At 30.9% G+C, this 12,705-nt stretch overlaps 1 protein-coding gene across 1 annotated transcript in view; it reads left to right on the forward strand.

Annotated features, from left to right (window-relative positions):
• The first annotated feature begins 3,905 nt into the window (after positions 1–3,905).
• The window catches only part of fam204a (family with sequence similarity 204 member A), a 35,688-nt gene continuing 26,888 nt past the window's right edge, over positions 3,906–12,705 (forward strand). Inside the window, exons 1-4 of the mRNA XM_056471531.1 lie at positions 3,906–4,308; positions 4,533–4,620; positions 6,118–6,151; positions 8,295–8,397. Coding sequence (XP_056327506.1) covers positions 4,081–4,308; positions 4,533–4,620; positions 6,118–6,151; positions 8,295–8,397 — 453 coding nt within the window. The 5' untranslated portion in view covers positions 3,906–4,080. The remainder of the gene's footprint in view (positions 4,309–4,532; positions 4,621–6,117; positions 6,152–8,294; positions 8,398–12,705) is intronic.

The raw sequence follows: 12,705 nt of genomic DNA on the forward strand, positions 1-12,705 counted from the left end.
GGGGTGGGTTATATTGCTTTGCAGTGAAGAGGACGTGGGTGACGTTTAATATATCTTGGTGACTTAAGCCTAGTCAAATCATATTTACTGAAAGTTATTGATGTTGGATGAAATTGATGTTTTTAGGACAGCAAGAATTACAACTTAACTCTATAAAACCTACAGTATCATATGATACACACATTTCATAAATTATTATTATGGTCAAAACTTGTAGCACAAAATCATCTTGTCTGAATTGTACTTTCAAGTTGTTGCATGGGAAATCATAAGAACAAACCTGAACAGTTGGTGTTTTACTGACGTTTTGGTTACATAATTTGTCTTGGTATTCTTTCGTCCAAGGACAGCAGATGAAATTTAGCTTTGTAGCTAATTCTGGGGCAGTTTTCAGTTTTCCATTGTCAAATAACGAATAATATTAATACTAATACTACTACTACAACACCTACTACAACAATTACTACTACTGCTGCTGCTACTACTACTACTACTACTACTACTGCTGCTGCTGCTATCACTACTACTACTACTAATAGAAATAGGGGTGGCGGCTGCACGGTGGCACAATGGATAGCACGTTTGCCTCACAGCAAGAAGGACGCATGGTTCGAGCCTCGGTTGGGTCAGTTGCCGTTTATGTGTAAAGTTTGCATGTTCTCCCGTGTTCGTGTGGGTTTCCCAGTGATGGGTTGCAGCTGGAACATTTTTATCTGACATTTTTTGTCAAAATTATTTGTTAATATCTGTTAATAAATTATGCGTTATTGACATATTCTTATTACATGACAAATTATTTACATTATGGGATGTTTTATATGACTTTTTATTTTAAAAACAAATGTTACACACATATTGTTTGCTATGTGGAATGCAAAAACCTTGAAGCTCAATATCTCAAAATCATTCAGAACACAGATAGAACCTTATAATTTCAAGGTGACAATTTGTAATCAGTAACAAGCTACATCTACACAGTTTGATTTTTAAATGTACTGGAAAATTCAAATGTACTGGATTGAAGGAACTTGGATTTTTCTTGATTTTCCATGTTTTAGATGAATGTGACAATGTAAACATCTCAGAATAATAATTGTTTTGTGTTTTTAAATTATCAACTGATTTAGCTATACTGTTAATGGGCTTATTGGTTTACTTCTTAAACTATTAGAACTTCATTTTACATTATGGCCCAATAAATAACATCTGCACAAAATATATTTGCTCAGTTTGGACCTTTGAATATAATGTAGGTGTTTTTTTCATTGAGTATGAGCACATCATGTCATACTTTACAGCCCGCAAAAGCTTGGTGTATCTAATAAATACAAAAATATTTGAATACAGCAGGCTTTAAAGGGTTAAAAGGCGTAGAAGGTCAATATACACTTAATAAAGGTCAATGTCAAAAAAATCTCAATTGAAGGGGCAGAGAACATTAACATTGTTCGCTCACTACAGCTACAGTAACTGAACAAATTGAGAGAGAGAGAGAGGGAGAGAGAGAGAGAGAGAGAGAGAGAGAGAGAGAGAGAGAGAGAGAGAGAGAGAGAGAGAGAGAGAGAGAGAGCAAATGAGAAAAAGCAAGAGAGATAAATTGCTGGGCACATTCAGTACTAGTGGCACCCCCGCTGGAGGCATAATAAGCAGAAATTATATTGATGAAATTTCCTGACATTATGACAATACAAATGAGCTTGTTGCCTCAGAATCTCTGCACACTAAATAAATCATTTAAGTAAATAGGTGGTTTTGCAATTAGGCACAAAGCCCACCCTATTTAGCAACAAAACAGAAAACTGATGTTATTTGATATAAATAAGCAATTTAGGCATCAGTGTTTCTCGCCTGCCAGTGCCACAGGCTAAACAAGATTAGCATGCTAATCATTTGAATGATAATGTGGTGATGCCCTCAGCTGTTGGAATACATTGGGAGACATTGCTCATATAAGAGCATTCTTATCACCCTGGAAAACATGAGCAATTGTGTTTTAGTTTGCCATTTGTCAAAAAAATAAATAAAATAAAAAAAGAAAGGAACTGGCATGCAACAATGTTTGAATAAGTTTGCTCATTCTAACCTTGGTACTCAATGAAAAGTATCAAAGTATGAGTTTCAAAATCTTTTTGGGCATATTTTTTTGTTAAGTTACCTGATTCAGGCTTGATGCCATTTTTTTTTAAATGATGTGAGTTATAGAAGTACAGTCAATTTAATAGGCTGTAAGTGTTTATTTTAATTATTTAAAAATATATATAATTATAATCTAATTTTTTTTTTATTAAATAAGGTGTAACAAAGACTGGTACTTGATACAGTATTTATACATACTGCTCAAAAATGGGAACACTTGGTTTTACATTGTGTTGTTTAAGTGTTACCTTTATTTTTTGAGTAGTATATAATTGTTTTTTTAATTATATATAGTTACATATTTGGTGACGAAGTGGCGCAGTAGGTAGTGCTGCCGCCTCACAGCAAGAAGTTGGGTCAGTTGGAGTTTTTGTGTGGAGTTTGCGTGTTCTCCCTGCGTTTGTGTGGATTTCCTCCGGGTGCTCCGGTTTCTCCTACAGTCCAAAGACATGTGGTACAGGTGATTTGGGTAGGCTAAATTCTCTGTAGCGTATGAGTGCGAATGAGTGTGTATGGATGTTTCCCAGTGATGGGTTGCAGCTGGAAGGGCATCCGCTGCGTAAAACATGTGCTGGATAAGTTGGCGGTTCATTCCGCTGTGGCAACTCCGGATTAATAAAGGGACTAAGCCAAAAAGAAAAAGAATGAATTAGTAGTAGTAGTTGTTATTGTATTTTACTTTTAGCATTCTCTATTATTTTAATATTAATAAGAATAAGAATAACGAAACATTATAGTAAAATACATTATTATTATTATTATTATTATTATTATTAGTAGTAGTAGTAGTAGTTGTTGTATTTGTTGTATTTTACTTTTAACATTCTGCTTTAATTTAATAATAATAATAATAATAATAATAATAATAATAATAATAATAATAATAATAATAATAATAATAATAATAACAACAACAATGCATTAATAAAGATACATTATAGTAAAATACATTATCATTATTAATATTATTATCATCATCATTATTATTATTAGTTGTAGTAGTTGTAGTAGTAGTAGTAGTAGTAGTGGTACAGTAGTTGTAGTTGTTGTATTTCACTTTTAACATTCTGTATTATAATAATAATAATAATAATAATAATAATAATAATAATAATAATAATAATAATAATAATAATAATAATAACAATGTATTAATAAATATACAGCATAGTAAAATACATTAATATTACTATTATCATCATCATCATCATCATCATCATCATCATCATTATTATTATTATTATTATTATTATTACTATTATTATTATTATTATTATTATTATTATTATTATTATTATTATTATTATTATTATTATTATTATCATCATTAGTAGTAGTAGTAGTAGTAGTAGTAGTAGTAGTAGTTCTTGTAGTTGTTGTATTTTACTTTCAACTTTCTCTATTATTTTAATAATAATAATAATAATAATAATAATAATAATAATAATAATAATAATAATAATAATAATAATAATGTCTTAATAAAGATACATTATAGTAAAATACATTATTATTATTATTATTATTATTATTATTATTATTATTATTATTATTATTATTATTATTATTATTATTAAAACTGGACTAACATGTTTTTCAAATACAAATTTATTTAAATCATACAAATTTGTTGTTTACTACACAGAGCAGCCTCCACTATTTTGTAAAGGGGAGAGACCTGTCTCTTATTAAATTGACCAATCGGTGTTTCTGTTACTTCCGAAGTGGCTACGTCGATCCAATAATGAGCCTCTATGTTCAAAATGCGGAAAAGCATAAGGCAAAACATTAGCGTCATGCTGTTTCTAGTTTAGTTCGCTAAAATATTAGTTTTTCCAATGTCATCCGTCGCGCCTAGTATTATATTACTTTAAACTTCCATATTGTGGCAGAGAATAATGTGGTCCGCAAGAAACGCTATTTTATTGACTGCCTAGCTTTAGTATGTACAGTGGACTTCTGCCGTCGGGTCTCACTGAGGCTGATCTGAGCTCTGATGATGCTGATGAAGGAGAAACAGCAGAAAAGACAGACGAACACCTATCACATCAGTCAAGCACCGAACCACATTCAGATTCTGTACAGGTTGAATGTAAAAACACGAAAACTGACGTTCATAATTATGCTTTAGGAGAAGATTGTCTTCCTGGAGTCTCTTTGGATAAGTGGCAAGTACGTGAACTGACTAGTACACAGTTTATTTTTGATGCCCGCATATGAATTATTAATCTAATCTGTAGTATAATCACAAAGAAAGCAAGTCGCATTCATTTTAATTACCATTACGTATATTTTAATCATTATTTATGCCAGCAAAACTCTTGACAGCTGTGTGTGTGTGTGTGCGTGTGCGCGTGCGCGCGTGTGTGTGTGTGTGTGTGTGTTTATCACCACAGAAGTTCAAAGATCTCCAAAGAGCAAAAAATGACCAGAGTTTGAGGCCACCACAAATCAAACGGCAAAGGAAAAGGCGCAACAAGAAAGGTGATTATAGCAGATCTTCTTTTTGTTACCCATTAGTGTTCTTCCCTTCCACTATCTTTATTTCACTGTTGTTTATAGTTTCCAATTTTTGAAACATTTACATTCACTCATAAGTTATAACCAGTGGTGTAGTCCTAAAAAAAAAGGTGGTGTACTATTTCCCACCCAACCCAAATTTTAAATGTAGGCAAAGAAACGACAAAAGTCGTGGGCATAGATTATTATTTTTTTTAATCTAGATTAATTCAGAGAAAATAGCTCATTTGAATTCTGCCAAAGGCATTCAGAATATGTGTGCTACCTAAATAATAAGTCTTTAAGAACGGGTTTCTCAAGTCAGGTGGCGCATTAGATCAGGAGCTCATCTCCTGTTTACAAAATGTATCACAAACTGCTTGAGAAACTGATCTACTATGATAATTGGTGATGCAAATAAATGATGTTTAATAAGATGTACTTGTGTTTACTAACTGTTTATTCAGTTAAACATGAGTTTTGAACTGTAGGCCTACATAAGCTCGAAACAGCAATTTTTGATTACCTTAATCCGACTAAAGTCATAACTGAACTAAACAGAAATGGAATTAAGACGTAGAGTATGCATATGTGAATGTGTGTGTGTATATATATATATATATATATATATATATATATATATATATATATATATATATATGTATATATATATATATATGTATATATATATATATATATATATATATATATATATATATATATATATACTTCAGTTACCTATAACTATTGCCTTCCACAGAAGGAAAACAAATACTATGTAAGTCAATGGTGACAGGTTTCCAGCTTTCTTCAAAATATTCTTTCTTCTTTTTGAAACAAGTAAAGGTTGAGTAAATGATGACAATTTTCATTTTTTGGGGGGGTTAACTATCCATTTAAAAATGAAAAATATTTAAACCAATTTGTTAATTTTAATGTGAGATCCTAATAGTCTAATCCTATTCAATGATTTATGCTTAGCTAACAGTGCCCCCAGCAGACCCGGAGATTGGCTGAGTAAATTAAGCTGTGGTAAAATCCAACTCTTTAACTCTAGGGGACTTATAAAATAAAAAAATAAAAAAACATTTGGCATACAGTTAAAGGAGATGTGAATAGACATGAATTAGGAAAGTTTAATCAGCAAAACAGGTGAGTATACCCAGGGTATACATAATTATTGATCCTCTGAAGTCGTAATACCTTAACAGCTCGTGGAAAAAAGTAGGCATACTGAGTATATGTGCGTATAACCCCGACTACACCACTGCTCATGACATCTTAATACAGCTGTTGAGTTATTGTACATGCTGTCACATTGATGCCAAATCATGATTGTCCAGTAGGCTTTATAACAGTACTATCATAGTCAACAAGCAGTGTTTTTACTTCAGAAGATGAACAACATGATGTTATTCAGTCAGAATGCATACATGTGTTTTTAGAAGCATTGCTTTGACTAATTTTGGTTTTATATAACAGGTGGGACACAGAATTGCAACAGTGAACAGAAAAGGTATGATACTTGATTTCCAATCCAGAGCAGTCATTCTAATAATCAGTTAATTATTTAGAAGGTCATGTGAGAGAAAGAGAGAGAGGTATGAAATATATTTCTGTAAACAGCCTGAAGCTGAATATATGTCTTTAGGAAAGACGTGTATGTATGTATGTGTATATATATATATATATATATATATATATATATATATATATATATATATATATATATATATATATATATATATATATATATATATATATATATATATATATATATATATATATATATATATATATATATATATATATATAAATATGGCTTTAGAAAACTGTGTATACATTATTTCAGTGCTGATGTGAATTAACTGAATACTTCATAGTGAGGGCATTTAATTCTCCATACATTTTAGGCTACACAGTAGATGATATCAGGGGTTTTCAGTCTTTTAGATGGCACGAACCATCATACTTGTATCATACTTGTTTGAGAGAACCCTATCCTAAAATGTAAAGTATCGTAAAAATTGCTTCAGTTTATACTGTAAATATATACTTTTTATAATTTTTTTAATCAACTGTAAATAAATACTCTATTAATTTACGCATTTAGTTTTATACTTTTTTTATTTTTTTTTTCATTTAAATCTAATTTGTTTATTTATTTTAATTACATTTAACATTGTTTATTTATTTGATTCTTTTATAATTATATTTCACAATTATGTGAATCTTTAGTTGAATCCAATTTTGTTATTCTTGTTTGTTTATCTTCATAATTATTAATTAATTAATTAATTAATTAATTTAATTATTAAAAATAATAATTTCCAAACATTTCCATTGATCCATTTGCACTTTCCTGAAGCCTCCTGGGGTTTCTTTGTGGACTCTTATTAAAAAAAAACATTACATTGTTTATTCAAATAATTTGTTCAAAAAGCCTATTTCATTTAGAAACAAACATTTTTTGATTTAGAAACATTTTTATCAAATGATCTTTGAATTATCATCTGATGTTTTGTTTTTTTTCTAGTTTAAACTGATGTAACTTTTTGATTTGTTGAACTGTTGTATAAGATAAAGATCACATTAGGAATCACATGCACATGCAGATTTTCTAGTTTTTGTTTGTGTATGTTATGTATCTGTTGTAACTACTATGTCAAATCACACATCATTTGAACAACATTTTCAATATTTTTTGACAGACAAATATTGCATATTCCTAGTTTGGAAAAGCTTGAAATATCTGGTAGTGTGTGATCTGTAGTTTTGTCTTACTGTACACTCAGAAAAATGACATGAACTGTTTGTTCTTTCATTCATTTTCCTTTCGTTTAGTCTCTTTACTTATCAGGGGTCACCACAGCAGAATGGACCGCCAACTTATCTAGCATATATTTTACACAGCGAATGCTCTTTCACCTGCAACCCAGTACTAGGAAACACCTACACACTTTTACATTCACACACATACACTACAGCCAATTTAGTTTTTTCAATTCACCTATGCTGCATGTCTTTGGACTGTGGGGGAAACCGGAGCACTAAGAGGAAACATGCAAACTCCACACAGAAATGCCAGCTGGCCCAGTTGGGACCCGAACCAGCGACCTTCTTGCTGTGTGGCGATGATGCTAACCACTGTGGCACTGTGCCGCTCTTGCTGTTTGTTGAAACTTCTTAAGATGAGTTGAAAGAACACAATTCTTGAGTTTTTTGGGATAACACACATAAACTAGTTTTATGTGTTCATTTCACTTAAATTGTAAAAACTAATAAGTTAACTTAATTCCTTCATGTTGTCCCTAAACAAATCAATTCTGTGAAACCCAGCAGTGACATATTTCTTACATACAAAGTTCACAACTATATGTTGCTAAGTGTTTTAGTTTTTAAATTAAATGTTGGATTGTAAAAGTCCTGTATTCCAGAACAAATAGAACATGTCTTAGTACCAAATTCTTCATATTCGACACCTCCTGCCTACCTATTTCACTAAGCACACACATACTGAAATACTGTTTCAATAATCCACCAGTTCTAGCAAAAAGGATATGTACAGAAATAATTGAATCTCCCAAAGTATACATGGTAGTCTTTGAGTGAATAGTAATAATAAAAAGAAGCACTTGTCATTTTGTGTCTTTTCCCAGGGAGCCTGAAGAGAAACGGGAGGAGCACTGGAAGGAGCTCACGCAGTATTTTGGCATCGGTGATAGATTCAAGCCGCCTTCATGTAGCAAACCTCCTCTCATGGTAACAATGATTTCCGCCATCTTCCTCTGCCACTCTGTAGGTGTCCTAATTCCACTTAGATGCTGAACGTGTTTTTATCCCACTGCCTCTCTCTCTTTTTCTTTCTGTGTTCTCTGACTACTGTATGTGTAACTCGTAATTGTTTCCTCTATCAAATGTGGAAGACAGAGTGAGGAGGCGTCTTTTCTTCTGCGTGACACTGAGCATAACAGAATAGATCATATTATACTTAATGATGAGATTACCTTAATCTTGACATGAGGATGTAGCTGCACTGTCTGTTCGGGTTGGTGTTTAATATCTCTTATGTGAGGTGGATTTTTCTGCATTGAAAGCCACAGCACAATGGACTCCAGAGCTCTCTGTAATGCTGTAATTCAGTGATAGGGAGGGGAATATTCGCAAATCAAATACACCGGACAGCTTGTGTAACAAATATGACATTAGGATTTTTTATCCCACTCAGAAGCTGAAAAGGCACAGTGTAAACAGTGTAATGAACAGCATATGCCTTTATTTGTCCTTTGTAAATGGACCTGGTTTTGTATGATTGAATGTTAACATCTTTTTAGTATCACATTTTGATATAAATGTTGCAGAATTATGGTTTTGTGGATTTATTTGTTCAATAGTGCTCGTTCTGTCATAAATGAATACTTGTTAATGGTTTTGAAAATGTCACCTTTTTTAAACTGTGCTTGCGCATTTATCCCATTAGATGTAAAATTAGATTTAAAAATGTGATAATCTTTTATTTGGTTAACTTATGTTTTGATGACCACTTAAATTTGTGAATCATAGTGAAGAAAAACATAAATTTTGTTTTATTTTTTTAAAATACTGCTGACATTTCATAATAATTTAAAAGGAAAATTTTGTATTTTTATATAAAATTAAAAAGTGCAAGATGTGTTTGCCATCTTATATTTACAAATGAAAAAGAATTAAAGGATTAAAATTATAACAAATATTATTATTATTTTCTACATAAATATAAAAACCACTGCCTCCATGCCTTCATCTCGGGGGGCTTTTTTCAGTTTATTCACAACAACTTGCTTTTGTATGATATTATTATTAGTAGTATTATTTATTAAATGCATAATTATATTATTTTTATTAAAAAAACAAGCTTAGATTTGTCCACCTGTCAGGTTTTGGACCAAATGGGGCAAAGGATGTGTGTTGGGGCAAAGTTTTTTGACCACACTTTGTTATTATTGCTAATTTTTTCATTTGGTGGAAATAAGAACTGAATTTAGAAATAGTTTTGAAACAAATCTTTGCGCTTAACAAGCAAAATTAAATATGTAGGCTAATGGATGTCTTCAGTGGAGTGTACAACACCGTTTGCTTATCCATGAAAGAGAAAAAGTAAAGGCCAAATGGAGGAGGCTCATTCTTTATCCTCCCGCCGCAGATGGTCTATTTAACTGTTTTCTCACTAATGAAACATTCAGTTTTTCCACTTACAAAGTCTGCCATGTAAATAGCAAATGCTATGGTGCGACGCAACTGATTCTTAATGGGAATGGGAGATGAGACTCTGATTGGTTTATGCTCAAAACACACCCAAAACTCATTAAGAGAATAAGCACAACCCTGTTAGACCATGCGCCACAGTGCAGATTTTTTGTCCTTAAAGTGGATTAGGACACTTTGGACATGCTTTTGCGGCATGTGCTTTAGACTTTGTGCCTAGATCGTTAAAATATATCTACTATATGATTATTTATTAAACATCAACGTTGAACAACTGAAATTAAAACACAAATTTCCTAAAATGAACAGTCACTTTTTTTGAAAATAAACTGGCACTTTTGGAAACAAAATTAATTATTTTTAATGTTTCCATAATAAAAATGGAAAATAAGCAGTATCTCTTCTAAATAAAATAACTCTTATATATCCTGTAAATAATATTTTAAACAGTGCATTTCTTGAATCTTCTGTAAACAAATATTTTAATGTAAATAATAATTTTATTGTAATGGAAAATATGCCATCTAAAGGCATTTCAACCTTAACAGAGCATGTGAATCCACAAGCGGTAGGGAATGCACCGGTAATTGAAAAAATTGACCTGAAAAAATTAGATCGATAGTTTTTAGACATGTTTATATAAATATTTAGACAACACAAGGCTAGAATTAGAATATAAAATATAGAATTTTAATAAAAATTAATTTAATAAGATATCGTTAAGAAAAAAAACAATAGAAAAATAAATCCTCGGGTCAATTTGTTCCACAGCTGTATATATTATACCCCTTATTTCTTTTATTAAACATTTATAATATATACAGTGCACATATAATGGCTTCATTTTGCTGGAACCTTTGCAGTGCTGCATTTTTTTGCCATCTGCATGATTTTGTACACAGACATGTTTGTGGTGATTTGGTGTATGTGGAGATGTGTTTCAGGTGTGCACAGGTTGGCTTGCATTTTTCATTACATTTTATTTTAGGCTGTTATAAGTCTTTTTTTACACTATTTGATAGCTGAGTATGTGAGAGAATGTGAAATGATTCAGGAAAGCTGACTTTGTACATTGGTTCATAATTTAATTTAGTCAAGCAGGAAATTCCTGATTAAATTTCCTATAAATAAGTCTCTTTAAGTGCAAAGCTTTGTAAACAGAACTAATTCATTTGTAACTTGAAGCCATTTTTGCACTAATGCCTATTACTTATCATTCTGCAGCGTAAATTCAAAACACTTTTTGCAGTTGTTTTAATTTGTAAATTGTCATGTAAGCAGAATGTCAGCAAATGTAATTTGTTTAAAGTAGGAAAACGCTGCTAATTCAATTGTCCGTATCGTTTAATGTTGAGCTCAAATAATTTTGCATTAGCAAGTTAAAATATTGGGTTATTGAGTTAAAATAGTGTTTTGATTATATATATCCGGTTGTCCTGCTAATTTAGACGGCTCCGCTGCTCCGTTTTTCCCCTAATTTTCAAAAGCTGTATCTCTTTTGGATTAAACATTATTAAAGAGCTGAGCATATGCTGTGAAAATACATTTTAATAGAGTTGTGAGTGCGGCTGATTGGAACGGGCTCTCTGAAATGTTTACCTAAGCAGAATGAATATTATATGACTGTTATGGAATATAAATGATGTCAGGTTGTTCTTCTTCAATGTAGTGTTGGGTTCTTCAATGTTTTGTTGGCCATAAGGATCACTCAATTATGAAAATGTACTCACATTTTACTCTAAAAGTTGTTCCGAGTTTCTTTTTGTGATGAACAAAATATGTATTTATATATACACTACCAGTCAATAGTTTGGGCTCATTTTATTTTATTTTTTATTTTTTGCGATTATTAATATTATTTATTAATTTAAATAGAATTAGTCTGTTCATCAAAGCTTCATTTATTTAATAAAAAAAGTTAAATTGTTAAATACTTATTAAATATTTATTTATTACCTATTGTATGTAGTTTCAAATAAATTATTGCTTTAGTCTATTGCTTTTATTACTATTACCATTATTATTAATAATAATAATAATAATAATAATAATAATTATAACAATCATAATAATAATAATAATAATAACAATAATAATTATTATTAGAGTGATTTATTAAGGATCATGTGACTCTGAAGACTGGAGTATTGAAGCTGAAAATTCATCATTAAAATCACTGGAATAAATTATTAAATTAAATGATAAATTACTTTTGAACAGTTATTTTATCGTGCAATAACATTTCACAGTTTTACAATTTGTACTGAATTTTTGACTAAATAAATACAGCCTTGGTGAGCAGGAGAAGCTTATTTTAAAACATTTAAAAATCCTACTGAATCCAAACTTTTGACCGGTAGTGTATATTGTAAAGAATGTTGGTAGCCATTGTCTTGCACATACTCAGTAAGGTTTTCCTACTATGGGTGTTAGTAGCTACTGGTTTGTGTTCAACATAAAAAAGAAATTCAATCAGGTTTAGAACAAATGGAGTCTGAGTAAATGACAAAGAAAATCTCTATCCTTTAAAAAAAAATAAAGAATCTGTTGGTATAATATTTGTTTTGGGATTTGCCTTCTGAAGATCCGCAGTATAGCAGACAGAGAGCTCTTCTCCACCAGCTCTGCTTCTTTGATGGAAATATCTAATTAAACACCAACATTTATGTTTGGTAACCTCCTGTGGCTAGACAGATTTTTTGCCTAATATTTAATCAACCGACGATTTTCATTTATGAGAGGAAATCTACATATTTGTTGTAATGGCAATCATATTAAAAAGAATGCCCGAGGGAGTTTTTAAGTTACTCTTTGATTTTTTTTTTC

The sequence above is a fragment of the Danio aesculapii genome, chromosome 13 (genome assembly GCF_903798145.1).
Source record: "Danio aesculapii chromosome 13, fDanAes4.1, whole genome shotgun sequence".
Lineage (NCBI taxonomy): Eukaryota > Metazoa > Chordata > Actinopteri > Cypriniformes > Danionidae > Danio > Danio aesculapii.